General features: G+C 51.9%; 1 protein-coding gene across 1 annotated transcript; it reads right to left on the reverse strand.

The window, feature by feature from the left end:
- Nucleotides 1–1,331: 1,331 nt before the first annotated feature.
- Nucleotides 1,332–18,010, reverse strand: OAS2 (2'-5'-oligoadenylate synthetase 2). The gene is made up of 10 exons (XM_087857334.1): nt 17,665–18,010; nt 15,856–16,126; nt 13,152–13,330; nt 11,755–11,990; nt 11,137–11,278; nt 7,448–7,621; nt 5,244–5,526; nt 3,884–4,071; nt 2,622–2,860; nt 1,332–1,650 (listed from the first exon to the last, which is right to left on the reverse strand). The coding sequence occupies exons 1-10, from the start codon at nt 17,839–17,841 to the stop codon at nt 1,482–1,484; spliced, it is 2,058 nt and encodes a 685-aa protein (XP_087713460.1). The 5' UTR covers nt 17,842–18,010; the 3' UTR covers nt 1,332–1,481.
- Between the last annotated feature and the right edge of the window lie 343 nt (nt 18,011–18,353).

Here is an 18,353-nt window from a genome sequence, read left to right on the forward strand (position 1 = left end):
TGACAGAACACTGGCACCCGTGAAGCTGGCGGGAGCGCAGGTGTCCAGGAAGGCGGGTGACTTGCGAGCAAGCACTCAGCGGGGTGATGCTAGGAAGGACCTGGTGGTCTTGATTTTGAGAGGAGCCAAAGAAGCGAGAGGAGGAGGAGAGGACAGCGGACCTGGTGGTGACAGCGAAGGGATTCTTTAAAAGGCAGCTGTCAGATGACCTCTAGAAGTCTCTTCTAGCGTTACCATTCCAGGATCCCACGACTTCTGAATGAGAACATCTCATTGACAATAGGATGCATCCCCAGGCCACAGCTGCCTGGCGTCTGCACCGTCTAGAGAGAAAGAAATACACGCGCCAGAATAAGACGTATCCTAAGCAGCGAAAACCACTGGTTAAAAGAGTCAGAGAAAACGGAGAAGGAAGTGTATCTGAGAGGGTTAGTATTACCAGGGACAGTTTTTTGGTACTGGTTATAGCGTAGATCGGATAACTGAAGCGAACTCCAGAGCTGGGCGGGTCCCCGGGGGCGGTGTTGCTCCCCACAGGACATGAGGCCATGTCCTGAGACATTTTCATGGTCCCGACTGGGTGGCGTCTATAGGGTAGAGATTTGGGGTGCTGCTCAACCCCGTACCACGTCCAGGAGAGCCCCCCACCCCCCATGACAAAGAATTATCCAGCCCAAATGTCAGTAGCTGCTGAGGCTGAGAGAACCTGCTTTGAAAGAATGTCGAGAAAGAAGCTGGTGGGACAGCCAGGTGTACCTGGTGACAGGTATCTCGGGGGGAGGTCGAGCTTTGGACAGGTGTGACACACTCTCGGTCAGCTGAGCCAACCTCCATCCACAGTGAAGACCCCCGCCCCACATACCCCCCCTTTTGGAGTCACTTTTAAGTTACAGGGAGCCTCATGACCGTTCTAGGCAATGAAACGTAAGAGAATTTGCTGGATGAGGCTTCCAATGAGATACCCAGGGTAAGTGTCTCCCCCCTCACTGCTCCTCCTGCCAGGACTTGAACCTGCCGCCTGAGATGCAGTGTGATCAGGACGAAAATCAACGCCTAAAGAACGTGTTGCCAGAAAGAGCCGGTGACGCCCCAGGGATGTTTGGCAACGTCTGCAGACATTTCTGATGGCCACCATGGCAGTGCCGCTACTGGCCTCCAGGGGACGGAGACCAGGGATGCCGTTCGGCATCCGACCCTGCCCAGGATGACCCCCAGCACAAGGAAAGAGCCCACCCCTACGTGCCCACGGTGCCTGGGTGGAGAAAGGCCGCTCATAGAGCTGTTGCGTGAGTCCCAGGTCCCCTGCCTTAAGATTGCTTGTCATGAGAAGAAAAAAAAAAAAAAAGCCTGTTTTGTTTTGTTCTCAGCTCCTGAGTTGGGCTATCTGTTTTTTGTGGCGGGATAAATTCCAAGTTGCTACAGCAGAGGACGTTCTTGGATTTCAGCGTGTGTCACGGGGGCCTCTCCAGAGGCCACTGCCTTTAGATTATTCTTACTGGCACTTTCCACGATCGTACAGGATATCCAGTCCCATCTTTGAAGCAGAAAGAGGACAACCATTCGGTAGCTTCTTTTGCTAGGAGATGCCAACACCATCGGTCCCCTCCGCCCACGTCACCGGTGGGGTCAGCTGGGTCCAAGATCACGGGCCTAAAGGAGAGTCAGAAGCATTACATGCTTTTTAAAACCAGTGGCCTCGAAAAGAAAAAAAAAAAATAATAAAATAAAACCAGTGGCCTCGGTGGGCCTCGGGGGCCCATTCCACTCTTAGTGCTAAAACAACTTGTCCTATGTTTTAGATGCTGGTAATTCAAACGTACCGATAGAGTGCAAAGTGATTTTCTAGAATGCAATCGTATCTGCCAATAGTATTTTGAAAGCTGTTCATTATCATACACAGGACGGCATCATATAAACATCTCCCTCCTGTTAGGTCGACTGAAATACGCTGCATAATTTCATCAACTGTGATGTCACATCGGCCACGCCCATGGCAGGCAGCCCAGGGTATCTTGCTCTCTCCTTCTTCTCTTCTAGTCTTTCTCTTTCTTTCCTTTTTCTTTTTTCTTTCCTCTCTTTCCTTTTCTTTTGCTTCCTTTGTTTTTGTGCTCTGCCAGGGGCACTGAATGGACACGCTAAGATTCCCCGCTATCTTGAAGGGTAGTGGTTTTGCGGGATGCAGGTCTGAAAGGGTAGATAAAATCTGATCTAATAAACCTAATAAAATCTCATTCTCCTGGAGGCTGAATCGGCCTTGAAGGAATGACAGTGTTATTTCTCAGGGAGACACTTCCGACTTCTGCACCTGTAAGACCTGCTGACAAAGCTACGCTTTTCCTTCCGACCTAGGAAGATGGAAACAAGCCAGGGACCCGTATCTTGGTCCTTCCTTCTCTATTCCTCCTGGACGACATTCTCTCCTGCCCATCCCCGCTCCCAGGATTTCCTCCCCGGAGACTATGGGAGGTTCTGTTGTTGGCACCTTTCCACCCCCACCCTCCACTGTCCTCAGTTTCTCGTGGGGAATAACGAATCACAGCCCCAGGGAGGAGAACCCAGGTCGCTGGACTAGCACCAGAGGGAATCAGGTTAAGAAAAGGAGGGGGCAGGGCTTGGGGCACCTGGTTCTCTGGATCTGGGTCAGTAGGAAGTTCCTCACAGTCTCATCCTCAAAGCTGTAATTGACCGTCCAGAAGACACAGAGCTGCTGGTATTTTGTGATCAACTCCAGGACCGTCCGGAAACCTTCCGCAGTGTCGAAATTCTCTGCTCCACTCCCCTGCTCCCAGGAGTAGATGGTGAGCAGCTCCAAGGCGTACTTTGGGGGCAGAGACCCCTTTTGCTTCAGTTTCCTTTCACACTGAGGGAAGAGGGGAACGTCAGACGGTGCTGGTGGAAGGCCGGGAGGTGCAGGGAGCTCAGAGAGCGTGGCAGAGACCACACATTAATGGCCACTGGGGCCACAGCAGGGCAACCGAGGCACGAGATGCCGCGCCGATGGGACTGGTCTGCGGGAGGTCTGAGCAGGTGCTCACCTAGCAGATTTCTGGGTTGGGCTTCGGCTGTGTAGGACTCCCTCGAGTTATACTACAGCGACCGTTTACAAAATGCCCACTGTGTGCTGACTGTGGGGCCAGAGGTTTCACGTGTCATTCCTGATCCTCCGACAAGCCCACCCAGCAGGCACAGGCGACGTTTCTGATGAGGACATGAGGAGGCTCGGGGAGGGGAAGTGACTCGCTCGCGGTCACACCGTAGCCCCGAGCCCTCTGAGCACCCTGGGACTGGGCGTACGGCCATTTCTCTGTGTCTGGGTTGCAAACCACGGAGCTCAGGGAGCTGTATACGGGAAGGAGACATCTCAGGAAAGAGCGATGCTGTCATGGAGATACTCAGAAGCTCCCCGGGGTGCAAGGCAGTGACGGAAGTGAAAGGAGGCTAACCACTATAGGAAGTGCAGCCCCTGGTCCTGCCCGTAGCTGCACCTGTCTCCAAGAACGGTATCTGTTTGTACTACGCATGGGCGCTGAGCGGTGGGTAAGCCGTGCTGGTGACCTGCGGGCCTACAGATTCCCTATTTCACCTGCCCTTTCACCAAATCACTTGGATTCCCGCCGAATTCTCTGGGGGTTCAGAGCAAAGGCAAAATAAGCCACACGCGGCAGCTTTGATGGGAGGGGGTACGCGAGAGCTCAACCAACTTCATGGGGTTGGGGACGGGGACTCCACAGAGATCCGCAAGATTAGTGGACAGAGTCCTGAAAGTGGCTCAGCCCCCAGCATGAGAGAGTGTGGGCACACGGAACACCTGATGGGAACCGGTTTCATGGTCACAGAGCACGATAAAAACAATTCCAGATAGCTGGAATGAGGGCTGTCATACCTGCTTGTACCAGTGTTTCACCAGACGAATTAGATCCTTCAGTTTGGTGGGCCGGGAAACAACGAAGTTGCACTGCAGCTCCGTGAAACAGGTAGAAAATTCTCCCCCCTCGGCGTCTGAGGATTTATACAGATCGATGAGCTCAGCGTAGACCTTGGGGCTGGGTGGGGAGCCAGAATTCAGTTGACCTAGCAGGGGGAAGATATTTAGTTTATGCTTTACTATGCATAAAAGTAACCGTTTTCAAACATTTTTGACCAATATAATTTAATTCTGGGAAATGACTTGGAATTCCATTGGTATATTTGAATGATGTCTAAGATACTGGGAGTAATGAGATATCTGAAAAAATTATATGGTCTATATGAGTACAGGTGCTGTTATTAAAGTGTTATTTAGATTTTCACTGTCCGATATGGTAGCCACCAAACAATGTGGTTATTTGCATTCAAATTAACCAAGAGGAAATACAATTAAAAATTTAGTTCCCCAGTCCCGCTAGCCACATTTCAAGCTCTCAGGAGATACAGAACATTCCTATTCTCACAGAAAGACCTTTTAGACAACACTGATCAGGCATTTGCTAACTATGGACAGTAGGCCAAATCTGGCCCACTTCCTGTTTTTGCGAATAAAGTTTTATTGGAACACTGCCATGCTCCTTTGTTACTGTAGTGCCTATGGCTGCTTTCAGGGTACAATGGCAGAGTCGAGTAATTGTGACAGAAACTGTATGGTCCTCAAAGCTGAAAATACTTGCTACCTTGCCTTTCACCAAAAGTAAAAATTAAAAAAAAAATTAGCCGACCCCCATTCTATGCTGTTATTTCCTCTCTAGAGACGCTAAGAACTATTCTGAGGGAAGGTATCAGAGTCTTCTTGATTCGGATTTGAAAAATGCCTGAAATAGTCTTGGTTTCTTTTAATACAACATTATGTATCTGTCGTTCATGAACCAAATTTCCAAAGCAGATTGAAGGCACCCAGATTTCCTGTCTTTGCCTCAGAATTCTTCCCAGGCTGTTCTTTCATTTCCTTCACTAATACTTGTGGCACTCTATCTATAAATGTGTACAGAACTCCTGTAGACCCCCTTCTCTGATAGGTACTGCGAGCGATACCGTAGGAACATAAGAATATAAGGAATGTGGTTCTGGCATCCTGGGGATCCTTAAGTGAGAAAGAATGAACATGTTCACAGTGTAAGGTGTAAGGGATTGCTGCCATTTCTCGTGCCACCTGCTGGGGGCGCTAGACCCATGAGCCATTACTAGGTCACGTGGCTCTCCCTCCACCCCACCTTGCCCCGTCACCCGGCTTCCTCCTCCAGAAGCGGAAGGTCTGGGGCGGGGGGTCTCACCGAGTGCATTAAATGCAGGCAGCACATCAAAGTTCACGCTTTCGTTGAGCACTTTGGATCTCAGAGAGAAGCTCAGCACCCTGGGAGCCTTCCACTTGGAAATCTCAAACTTCACTGCAAACTCTTTCTCCTGCTGACAGGCTACCAGCTGTTTATGGATTTCCTTGATGATACAGCATCTCTCGTTTTTTTGGGAGGCGTAGCTTTTAAGTGAGTCTGGGAACACGACGAGGTCGGCATCGGAGCCAGTCTTCAGAGCTGTGCCTTTGCCCGTCGACCCTCCCTAGCGAAGAAAGGCAAGCTGGGATACAGCCTTTTCTAGACCCCTCACCCCTCGCCCCCGCGGGCTGGCACCAGTGGATTTCATGAGTGAGGTTGCCAAGGTTAGGGTTCCAGGTTAGGGTCCGGTTAGGGCTGAGTCCAAAGCAGAGCGTTCAATTTTTCAAAAGAATAGTTTGGTTCGAAAGGTTTTCTCAAGCCCTTTGATGTGCTTATTATTAACATGCAAACGACTGATGGGCTAGTTACCCTCTTCTCACGTCAACTTCCTAAAGATTTCTCCCAAAGACCGTTTAGCTTTGTGTGAATTCCTGTGACTTCAGAGAAATCAAACTGGACGCAATCGTTGCGTTAAAGTTCCTCGTCTGTTCCCTGATTCATCTGTTTGCTCTTGCAAGCTGGGGCTCATGGGACGAAAATTCATGATTTAGGTACAGGGCTCTGCAAACTTTCTGTAAGGGGTCGGGTAGTAAATGCGGGCTCTGTTTGTCCCTGCCACACAGACTTCTCCACTTCCCCCTTCTTCCTCTTCCGTCCCTCCTCTTCTCTCTTCCTCCCTTCCTCCTCCTCTTCCTCCTTCCCTTTCTTCTCTAAGGAGTCTGTTAGGCACAGCTCCTTAGCTGACTGCTTTGAGGGCAAGTGGGGGAGAGGGAGAGGCCAGCTGCCCCACAGAGAATCGTTCCAGTGCACGATGCTGGGGGCTTTGCTCTGGGCACCACCCCTCACCCTTGCTGCCCCGGGTGCCCCCAGAAAGCTCACTCGATTTTTATAGAGAACACGTTTGTTTTACCCATGGGTAGTAAATGCCTGGCAACGGCTTAGGGGCGAGGGGAGGGTGTTCTATTCCCTGTAAACAGGTGCTCCAAACTGCTTCGTTCATGGGGCTGGTGTGCGAGTGCTGGCCTTGGCGGGCCACTCCATGCCCCTCCTCACATTCAGGGGACGCCTTCCCTGCCACCCAACAGACAAACCTTTCCAACCGCGGGAAGACTGAAAGCAACGTCCTGTGCGTTACTGGTTCTCTTCCTGTTTTCTCCTGTGATATGCCAGCACACCTTTTCTTATTTTTTAGTATTGTGTTAATGGGGGTCTCAGGAAGGAAGGGAGAAAATGAGCTTTGACAATTCTAACACTGACCGTGAACTCAGCCTGTGACCATGAACTCACTCCAGTGAACCTCAGTGAGACATTTTACTCGACGCTCACGGGATATTGGTGCCACTCCCCAGGTCTGTCTCAGGGCCGCAGGGACCCTGGTCTGTTTGGCACCATATGGGCACTTCCCTGCTCCCTCCTTATGACCGTGGGCACCTGGTTATCTGGTCGCTGACCAACAGACGGAGGGAAGGGTGTTACCCTGTGGCCTTGAGCCATGGACAAGAATGACCCAATCTGCCGAAATCTCTAGCTCAGTTGATGGGACTTATCAGGCTGTGGTCATTAAAACAAGAAAGAGGTCACTTTTTGGTTCAGTACACACCACGCTTGGAAGCGGCAGTGATTTGAATGGCAGCCCCTCCAATAGATATGTCTGCTGGGAACGTGAGAACGTGACCTTACTTGGAAAAAGGGTCTTTGTAGATGTCATTGAGTGAGGGGTCTGTGGACCCTAAATCCAACGGCAGGTGTCCCTAGGAGACAAGAGAAAGAAGAGGAGACCCGCAGAGGAGAGGTGATGGGGAGACAGAGGCGGAGACGGGAGACGTGCAGGTCCCAGGCCAAGGCCGCAAAGGGCCACAGCAGCCCCCGGAAGCTTGTACGAGCCAAAGGTATGTTGTTAATGATGGAAGCAGTGCACGAGCAACCCTGCTGACAGCCAGGTCCTGGGTGCCCCTCTCTCCCGCTTCCCTCCCTCCTCCCGTGCCCTCTGTCCACCGGCGGGCGCTGCAGAGCTCCGGGAACCGCGGAGAAAGGCCAGTGCTCACCTTGACAATCTTCTGAACCTTTGTTGCTGAATGTCGAAAGCAATTTTTTTGAAGGAATTTACAGATGAAGTCAACAGCTACCGCGATCTGGTCTAGGAATTGTTTGTCAGGCTGGAGAAAGTCCTTGATGAACTTGTCTAGAAGATGGCCTGGGGTGGTGAACAGCGGCGCTGGCTGGGAGGGTGGACGAACACTCAGCTCTTGCATCGACACACCGCGAGAACATTTGGGAGAGTTCAGGGCGGTGCCCAAGGACCACCCCCCCCCAAAAAAAACAAAAACTTCGTTTCTTCATACCCCCAGGAGAGATCTGACCCTTCCAGGGACTCGAAGCTGTTCCGAGTGTGGCATTGACTTCTGTGGCTGGTCCCCTTTAACCTTTGTGCCCCCCTTAGTCTCCCATTAACTGCAGGGACTGCGGATTTCTGGAGAAATGATCACACACGAGCCTTTTCGGGCTTTATCAGCTTCTGTTGCACACATGTGCCCTTGGGGATTGGTTTCCCAGGGGTGCCCTAGCAACATACCCCTGGAGGGCCTCCAGAGACAGAAATGTATTCTCTCACTGTCCCAGAGACTGAAGTCTGCACTCAAAGCGTCAGCAGAGCTGGGCGCCCTCGGAAGGCTCTAGGAGAGGAGCCTTCCTTGCCCCTTCCAGCCTCTAGAAACTCCAGCAACTCTAGCCTTTGCTGGCTTATAGACACACCACTCTGGCCCCTGCATGTCTGGGTCTCCGGGTGCCTTCTTATAAGGACACCAGTCACTGGAGTCAGACCCCAAGCTAATCCTGGATGGCCTCATCTCACTAATGACGCCTGCAAAGAGCCTGGTTCAAAAGAAGATCCCATTCTGAGGCTGTAGTGGACATGAGTTTTGGGGGACATGATTCAACCCTCTATATCGTTCTCAGTGTGCTGAGGAGACAGCCAGCTTGGGATCGGAGGGGCTGCAGGTTCAGTCTGAAGGGACACTTCCTCTGCTCCTAAAGGGGTTGTGGAGGGTGGGATGTGCCACTTCCTCGCACCTGTGGTCACTTCTGGAAAGTAATCATATTCTGATCCCTAAATGGGGTCGGGCCCACACAGAAGTGCAAGTCTTTCCTCTTCAGTAGAAAAGCTCAGACCGTGGGGTCTGCGCCATGCATCATGGGTCATGACACCCCATGGGGGGGCTCTTCTGCTCCCTGCTCCAAACGCTCAGTCAGTCTACCCTAGAGGCCCCTAGAGGTGGGGGGGGGGTGATGCCTCCACCTCCCTCAAGTCCACGTCCTAATGCCCAGAGCCTGTGCCTATGTTTCCTTATGTGGAACGTGGAACTTTCCAGATATGGTTAAGCTAAGGATCCTGAGATGCGGGAATTATCCTGGATTATCTGGGTGCGCCCAATGTCATCACAAGGGTCCTTATAAGAGGGGGGCAGGAGCATCAGTGCTATCGAGAGATTGAAGGCTAGAAGCTTTAAATTAAATTAAATGTGTGCTATTTTCAGCCTTGAAATTTGTGGTTTTCTTTCTCTTTTTTTCCTTCCTCCTTGCAGCGGTAAGAGGAAGCAAACCCACTGCTCTGTATAGATACCGACCCGTTGCTGGTGAGCACAGACAAGATGGGCCAGCTCTCCTTGGGGACGGGGGTGGGCTGGTCAGCTTAAAAGTTGAGGGGTTGGGGCGCCTGGGTGGCACAGTGGTTAAGCGTCTGCCTTCAGCTCAGGGCGTGATCCCGGCGTTCTGGAATCGAGCCCCACATCAGGCTCCTCCGCTATGAGCCTGCTTCTTCCTCTCCCACTCCCCCTGCTTGTGTTCCCTCTCTCGCTGGCTGTCTCTATCTCTGTCGAATAAATAAATAAAATCTTAAAAAAAAAAAAAGTTGAGGGTCAACCTTGGTCGCCCCAGATGTTCGTAGTGGACCTCACTGTTGCTCGAAGGCAGATTCATGGCCAGTACTGCTTTCCCACGGGGCTGAGTATCATGGGAGGCGTGCGCACCACGTGCATGCATGCCTGCGTGCGTGTGTGTGTGTGCACGTGCCCTCCAGCGCCCAGACGCCCTGAGGCAGCCGGTCATGTGCCTGAGTGGCCTCCACCAGCTCTCGTGAGAGGAATTCACAAAAAGAGCCAAAGCAGGGATCAAAAGACAGCTTGCGGGGCAGCACGAGAACTAAAGGCAGCATGGGCTCCTGGGCTGGGGAAAACTGGCTACCAAAAACCTGCTTCGGATAATTGGCAAGACGGGGAAATGCACTGTAGCTGGACGGTAATAAGGTCTTCATCATAATCTCTGGAATTCGACCATTGCGTGTGGTGAGCTAAGAGAATGTTCTTATCTGGCAAGCTGACTCCAGCGGCTCAGTATAAACAACAGACACAACACTGAGGATGACGATGACGAGTCTGTGTACACACACACAGACTGGAAGACAGCTAGAGAGGTCAAAGGTTAAACATCTGGGCGTCGAGCTCAATGCAGTGGTTCACTGAACCATTTTTCTATACGTTTGAAAGTTTTCAGAATAAAGATGGGGGATATTTTTTTAAAAAGCTGTTTAAGGAAGCCAGGAAAATCGAGGTTAGGGAGCAAAGACCAGAGTCCAGGGAAAGTCGGGACAAGGAGTGGGTGCGCCATGTTCCTTCTGGATCCAGGCAGGGAGCTCCCCGTCCACGGGGTCCTTCCTGTCTAGGGCCCCAGGCGTTTGGGAAGCTCACTCATATCCCGTCTTTGCTCAGTTGACCCTCAACTTTCTGTGCTAAATGGAATGTAGATCCCTGCCTACCATACTTTGGATGTAAATTAGTCCTGTGTCTGTGAAATGTGGAATTTGGTTGACCTCTGTGGCCTCAAATGACACCTTTGTCCCCCTGCCATCCCATGACCCCCAGAAAGCAGAAAGGATTCAGCGGCCGAGACTGATAACGTTCTTGTTGAATCGTCCTTCTCCACTAAGCTCTGAGAGCGCGGGGCATTCTGTGTGGTAGACGGCTTCTCCCTTGGGGGAGGGGAGGGGAAGCTGGTGTATCTGCCCCACAGCCAGCCCCTTGATCTGCGCTCCAGTGTGGGGAGAAGGCGGCTGCCACGCACTCACCCGGGGCTCTGGTCCACGTGGTCTGCCCCCACCTCTCCACCTGTTCTCTCTCCTGCAGTAATGAATCGAAATCTCTAATCTCCAGGTGCCCTTCTCTCTGTCCAGTTTTGCTCTTTACCATCATTTTAACAGAAAAGGGTGGCCCCTAATGGTGTGTTATGGACTGAACCGTGTCCTCCTGAGGGATACATTGAAGTCCCAACGTCCAGTATCTGTGAATGTGAACTTATTTGGACATAGGGCCTTCGTATGAGGTAATCAAGTGAAGATGAGACCACGGGGGGTAAGCATGAGTCCAATAGGACAGGTGTCCTTACAAGAAGAGGAGGGAGACACGGAGACAGACGTGTAAGGAGCAACCATCAGGAACAAGGAAGGGTCCTCCCCCGGAGCCTTCAGAGGGAGCACAGCCCAGCCCACACCTTGGCCTTGGACTTCTAGCCTCCAGATCTGTGGGAGAATACATTTCTCTTGCCGTAAGCCGCCAGCATATGACATTTTGTCCCCGCAGCCCTAGGAAATCCACACATGGTGCTCTTGGCTAAGAGCAGGGTCTGGGTGTCAGGACGCCCTCCCTGCAGTATGACCCGAGATATACTTGCAAAGCTCTCTCACCAGAACATTCCACGATGGTCCAGGTGACTCATTCGGGCTGAGAGAAGACAACCAGCTCTGAGCTTCTTGCTTTAGCAGTTGCCAACAAGCCTTATCTTTGCTCACATTATTGGTTGGGTCAGCTGGATCCAAGATTACTGGCCTATGAATTCCATGAGATTAAAAAAAAATCAGTTGGGCTGCATGTGGAAGAAGAAATCCACGTTGGGGAAGGAGGACTGGATGGGGCGTCTGGTAACCTGGACTCGAGCACCCGCGTTTCCTCTCGGTCGCTCAGGTGCTTTGTCTGAGACGTCTGCTCCTGCGCTCTCTGCTTTGCAGAGATGTTCCATAAATAACTAAAATGGTTAGCCCCTTCCTTCTAAAAGGGGAAGCACCTCTCGAGTGTTTGTTTGGGGGGCAAGATGTGATGAAGGTCTGAAACGTTGAAAAGCATTGGTCAGCCTCCCCTCTTTCAGGAAGGCCCACTCTGCCTCCCTCCCCACCGCTGCTGGGGTTTCATCGGTGCTTCCTTGGGCTTCCTTGGCTGGGAAGGACGGGGCTGAGCCCTCGGGCTAAGAGGCACAGTCTGGCTTGCAGACAAACAGTAAAGAGAGAGGGTGGGAGGAAGCTTGGTACCTTGACGATCGGAGCTGGCTCAGCAGAATGTTCCGGACCGTCTCATTCTCGAAGTTGTAGTTGATTATCCAATAGACACACAGCTGCTCCTGCTGTCTGATTAGCCCCAGGACAGTTCTGAGGCCTTCAGCCACGTCAAAGTTTTCTGCTCTGCACCCCTGTTCCCAGGCATAGACTGTAAGCAGCTCCAGAGCGTATATGGCCGACGGGGGTAAACCTTTCATCTTTTCCTGGCACTGTGGGAGAGGAAAGGGGCAGTGGCTAATGTGGGGACCCAGTCCCCCCTCCCCCCCACCGTGCCAGAGGCCTGAAATCAAGGAATCAGAAGTCTCTAGAAAGTCACCTTTCCCCACCAGTGACTAAAAGGAAGCCATTCCTAAAATTCGATGGATTTTAGTACCAAGTGTGGGCAAGGGTGTGGAGCACCTGAAATTGTCCTACATTGCTGATGGGAGTGTCGTTAGGTGCAACCGTTTAGGAAAAGTACTTCCTAAAGTGAAATGTATATATTATTACATATATTTAATATATTATATATATTTATGTAATGATATATGTTTTATATACTATATAATAATATAGTATATCGTCTGCATATGCATTTATTATGTGCACATATATTCATACATAAATATGTCACGTGTATATGTATCCAGATAGCTTATAACCCAGCACGTCCACTCCTGTATATTTACCCAAGAGAAATGAGTGCTTAAACTCACAAAAAGACATGTAGGGGAATATCTTTAGGAACCTAATTCGTAATAGGCCCAGTGTGGACACGACCCAAATGTCCATTAGCAGAAGAGATAAAGGTGTGGCAGGGAGAGACAACAGAATCCTACAGAACAATGAAACACAACTACATGCGGCCACAGAGACAGATCTCAGGCATCACGTCGTGCAGAGTATATACGGTGCATTCCATTGATTTCAAGTTCAAAAACGAGCAGAACTGATTGGTGGTGACAGACGTTAGGACGGTGGTCCTTTGGGGGGAGTATTAACCAGGAAAGGGCTGGAGACAGCTGCTGGGATGCAGGAAAGGGGCCCTATTTTGATCTGGATGTTGCGAAAAAGGACATAAAAATGCATTGAGCTGGGGGCACCCAGGGGGCTCAGTCAGTGAAGCGTCTGACTCTTGATTTCGGCTCAGGTCATGATCTCAGGGTCCTGACATAGAGCTCTGTGCTCAGCGGGGAGTGTGCCTGAGATTCTCTCTCTCCCTCTGCTCCCCCCCCCCATGCTATCCGTCTCTCTCTAAATAAATAAATAAAATCTTAAAAAAAAAAAAAGCACTGAGCTCTAAACTTAAGAGCGTCGTACTTTGCTAACCGTGGATGATCTCGGTGAAAAGGAATTGGACGCCAGCACTAGAAACGTCATTTGAAAATTACCTGTTGGTACCAGTACTTTACCAAGAGGATCAAATCCCTCAGCTTTCTGGGACGGTTGTGGAAAAACCTCTGCCGGAGTTCTGCGAAGCAGATGGAGAACTCGCCGGGCTGGGCTTTTGTCATGTCCAAGGCTCTTCTGAGCTCGCGGTAGGTCTGCGGGCTGGGCTTCTCGCTTAAGCCTGGTGCGAGAGAGAAATGGAGAGCCTGTGGCGGTTGGGCGGCCCGTCCCCAGGGAGCCGGCCGTGAAGGTCTGCTGGGGTTCGGCAGCAAACGTCGGTGGCTTTACCTGTAAGGGAACCGACGTGATTGCCTAAAAGGCGAGGGGCGGCGTGCCTGGCACGGTAATAAAATGACCATTGTGAAAACCCTGGTGCTGGCCTAAGGCAAGATCAGCAGAAACGGAAGGATGGGAAACACAATTATCAGTGAGGAAGGGAGAGCTCCGAATTAGGAGGGAAAGTGGGGTTGGCATGGCTGGCATACCCCTGGAAGAAAATAGGGTCCGTAGATTGCATACGGTGTGTTCTGCTAAAGGAGCCCAGCTGGTGAACGTTCTGTTTCCGAGAGGCAAGGGTACTGGGACGCTGAGGAGGCAGGTGAGGGGAAGGCAGGGCGCTGGAAGCTGGGGGTAGAGGCCAGCGGGCAGGCACACTCCCCTCAGAACTGGACCCTGTGAGGCCGGGTAGTGGTTCTCAAAGTGGGTGCCAATTGGAATCCTGCTGCACAGCTGATCCAGCGCACGGGCCCAGAAGGCTCTCAAGTCCGGATTAGCTTGGCAGGAGGTCTGACACCCAAGAGCAGAGAGCTTGGTCCTCTCTGTTTTATTAAGTTTCTCAGGGGATTCGATCCCCGTGGAAATTGGAGAACCACCAGTGTGGGGGTGTGGAAGGGTATGCCAAGGAGGGGAGGGATGTGGATAGCGTCACAGAATTTCAACAGGATTTCCACTCTTGCCAGCTGAGCTCTACTGTTTACAAGCACATTCTACAAACACATAAATAAGAAGAGCCCGTAGGCAGCTTGCTCCTTTCATTCACTCGGACAGATATTTAAGAATCCCCCAGTAGGTTACTTTTCTTAGAAAGCAAGCCTTGTCCTGTCCTTCCCCAGACGGATCTCGGTTGGGAATGTGCAGTTCTAGCACCACCTGCTGGCAGCGGCTAGATACCACATGGGAGGAAGAGCATGTTCGCTGTTTTCACACCATCCTTGCTTGCATGTTGGGGTGATCCCAGCAGAGGGCGCTCTGGCCCAGTCTCAGCCACCATACTAGGAACGAGAGAGAATTTAGGATTTCCTAAGAATTCTGAGTCACACGGAGTCTCTTCACCTTGACACCAGCCCTTGTTTCTGGTAGTCCTCATCATCCTAAAGGCCCTGTAAACTAGCCATTTCGAGTCTGATCTTAGAGTTGGCAAAAGTGGGTAAGAGGTGGGACCAGGATAGCAACTGAGGGCTGCTTACCTTCCAAATCAGTGCACTTTTCTCTAACTTGGTTGCCTTGCCGCCGATGGGAGTCACCGAGGTGTGTGTGTGTGTCTTTATCTTAAAGGAATCCCAGCTTGGGGTTTAGAAGATCTGGGCTTTTATTCTAGTTCTGTCAGTAACTGGCTGTGTGTCTCTGGAACATTCCTTTCCTTCAGTTTTCCTGTTTGCTTAATGAGGGGTTTAATTTCAGCTCTGGCGTTTCGGTTTGTGATTACATGCACCTGTGCTTGAGACTGAGCTGTCACTAAGCTGAGCTTTGTCCTTCCTCCCTATCTACCAACCATCTACCCATTCATCCATTTTTCCTCCCTTCCTTCCTTCCTTCCTTCCTTCCTTCCTTCCTTCCTTCCTTCCTTCCTTCCTTCTTCCCTCCCTCCCTCCCTCCCTTCCTTCTCTCCTTCCATCCATCCAACCTATCATATCTGTCAATTCTTCCATCCATTCATCCATACATAATCCTTCCTTCCATCCATCCATTCATCCATCCAATCTATCATAGCCTTCCTCCCTTCCTTCCTTCCTTCCTTCCATCCATCCTACCATCCATCTTTCCTTTCTTCCTTCCATCCATCTATTCATCCATGCAATCTATTACCCATCCATCTGTCCATCCATCTGTCCATTTGTCTGTCCACCCATCCATCCCATCCATCCAACCAACCGTCCATTTGTCCAACCAGTTGCCCATGGAAGGCCAACCAGTTGCCTTGATGTTGACCTGGTCGGAAGGCAGACTCCAAATACCTGCCCCAGCTGAACTTTTCCCAGATATTCACCCCATCCTCTTCCTCGAACATTTATTCTAGTCTAAATCCCCAGGGGTGGTGTGTGGACCAGCAGTGGCATCATGGCCCTGGTTAGACACACACAGCCCATGGCCCTGCCCCAATCTCCTGAATCAGAACCTGCATTTAAACAAGGTTCCCTGGTGATTTGTGTGCGTGTCATAGCTTGAGAAACTCCGCTCTAGATTCTGGAATCTAGGACATTTTCTCCGAAGTCAGGAGATGGGGGGAAAGTTCTAGAGACGAGAGTAAGCCTAGGGCAGGAGGGACCTCCTCTCTTGAAGGTATGTGGTCCCTGGCTTTGGAACGTACCAGTGGTGCCTATCTCATCCCCAGCCTCGAGGACCCCCATGGCTGCCTCTTTCTTTGGCTTTGCTCTCTCAACACACCTCTGCAGACCAGTGCCCTCCACACGCCCAGGAGCAACTCACCCAGCGCGTTGTACGCAGGCAGCGCCTCAAAAGCGATAGTCTGCCACTTTGTGGACAGCTGGAAGGTGAGCCCACTGTGGAACCTCTGGACCTCCATTTTGGCCGGCAGCTTCATTGTGAGCTGACAGTCTTTCAGACACTGCCAGATCTTACTGAGGATTTTATCTTGGTTTCTCTTCTGATCCTGGAACTGCTCAAGGTCGCTGACAAAGATGACGATCGTCCCATCGGAGCTGCCCCTCAACACCGTTTTCCTGCCATAGGAGCCGCCCTGCCAGTGAGAGAGATGCAGATGTGAGACTCTGGACCCTTTGGGGTCCCCGGACACCCCAGCAGGCCGTGGTATTTCTCAAGTCAAGCAAAAGCCACAAGTGTCACCAGAGTCTTAAAATTGAGTGGCAGGCGTCCATCTGTCCACCCAAAGACCTGAATCGGGATGCCCGTAGCGGCAGCTCTCCTGCGAGCCTCTGGCTGGAGGCAGCTCAAAGGGCCATCAGCAACAGGACAGACAAATGTGTCTTCGCACACTGGGACACTGCCAGCGTCGCAGCAGTGAACGCCTGCACACAGCGACATCCAGTTCATAAACAGGATGAGGTCAGGGAAGCCACACAGTAAAGCCGCACCAGGCCTGATTTCATGTCTATCCGGCGACCAACCTGTCCGGTTTTCCAGGGACATTCCCAGTTTTAGCACAGAAAACCCCGCGGTTCCGGGCAGACCAGCATGGTTGGTCACCCCCACAATGACGCAAAGTTAAAAAAAACCCGGCAAAACGATTCTAGGCTGTCAGAAGTCCGGGGAGCGGTTAGGGGAGGGGTGGGGGTAGGGACTGGATCGCCGGTCCCGGGGCTCTTGGGGCCGGGAAGGTTTCGTCGGTCCATCCGGGCGTACGTGACCCAGGTGTGTTGTTTGTGGCAATCCGTCGGGGTGCAGACTTAGCTCTGCACCCTTTTCCTGTGTTTTGTTTTCATTAGGAAAAAGTGAACCACACTGGGATGGCCTAATGGTTCGGGGCACAGGCTCCCGAGCAGACAATTCGGGCTGAAAGTCCAGCTCTGCCTCCAGCTACTAAGTCACTTCCTTGTGCCCCAGGTTCCTTGTCTGGGTCAAGGCCAAGGGGATTCCAAGAATCCAGGTGTCTTTACTGCCAGGGCTGCTGGGCATGCACGAGGCAGAGGCCAGGAGGCACGGTGCGTGCAGAGAAGTGGGGCTCCAGGGCTGGCGGACCTCTAACTCCCTCCCAGCCTAGGGTCCAGGCCCCCTTCCCAGAACCTTTTCCTCCCCCCAAAGGCCCAGAATCTTCAGCCTCAGCCCTGGGATTTGTACCCCGAGCAGCAAACATTTCTGCCTGATGACAGCCACCCCCCCTTGCCATTGAGAAACCACGGAGAAATCGCACAGCCTCAGTTTACTCCTCCGTGAAAAGGGGAGAATGGAAACAATGACGGTGAGGAGTCCCAGCTCATTTATTGAGCGCTAACTATGTATCAGGCCCCGTACCACGAACATTATATATTTAAGTCTCATTACAGTTTGAGATGAGGATTCTTCCTCTCCCGTTTTACAGATGCAGACACTGAAACACAGGGAGGTTAAGCAACCTGCCCCGGGCTGCACAGGAGTCAAGGCAGACCTGCTCCTGAAGCCGTGCTCCATCACCAACCTCCAGGGTGGGGAGGGCAAGAGGATGTCTTGTGCACCCAAAGCCTGTTACCCGGAAGGCACTCAGCACCACGCCACTCCTCCTTCCGGTGGCCACAGAACCTCCAGGCTTCCAGAAGCCCTGACCCCCAGCCTTCCACTCACTTTCACCACACTTATCGTGCGGGGGATCTGCTCCGTTTCCTGCAGGACGGCACAGATGGTGTTCACCGTGTCATCGATGTGCTTCTGACATTCCCCATAGGGCCTCAGGGAGTTCTCGATCAGTTCATCCAGCTTCTCAGGCGGCACAGAGTAGAGATGCGATGCCCAGATCCCCATGGCTCCGGCTGGCTGCGGTGGTGACCTCGAACTGGATGCCAGGGAGAGAAGGAGCCACTCCCTTGCCTGGAGCCAGGAAACCAAAACTCACGTTCAAGAACCAGGAAACGGCAAATCACCAGGCAAGAGCCTAGAAACCGAAACTCACAGAATGCTCCCGGCTGACTTCCTCCTCGAGATTTCTGCCCACCCCCACCTCCCGCAGGGTGGGCAGCCAGCGGTCAGCTCCTCCCCGGTAGTCTTTTTTTTTTTTTTTTTTTGAAGGTTTTATTTATTTATTTGAGAGAGAGAGCTAGAGAGGGCACGAGCAGTGGGGAGAGGGAGAAGCGGGCTTTCCGCTGAGCAGGGAGCCCAACGCCGGGCTCTACCCCAGGACCCTGAGATCATGACCTGAGCCGAAGGCAGACATTTAACCGATTGAGCCACCCAGGCGCCCCATCCCCGGGTGTCCTTGTACTTAAACAGAGTCTGAGGCCCCCTTAGGACGACTTGATGCATGCTTAGTGTGTCCT

The sequence above is a fragment of the Ursus americanus genome, chromosome 30, assembly GCF_024610735.1.
Source record: "Ursus americanus isolate L20-20 chromosome 30, mUrsAme1.1.p, whole genome shotgun sequence".
Lineage (NCBI taxonomy): Eukaryota > Metazoa > Chordata > Mammalia > Carnivora > Ursidae > Ursus > Ursus americanus.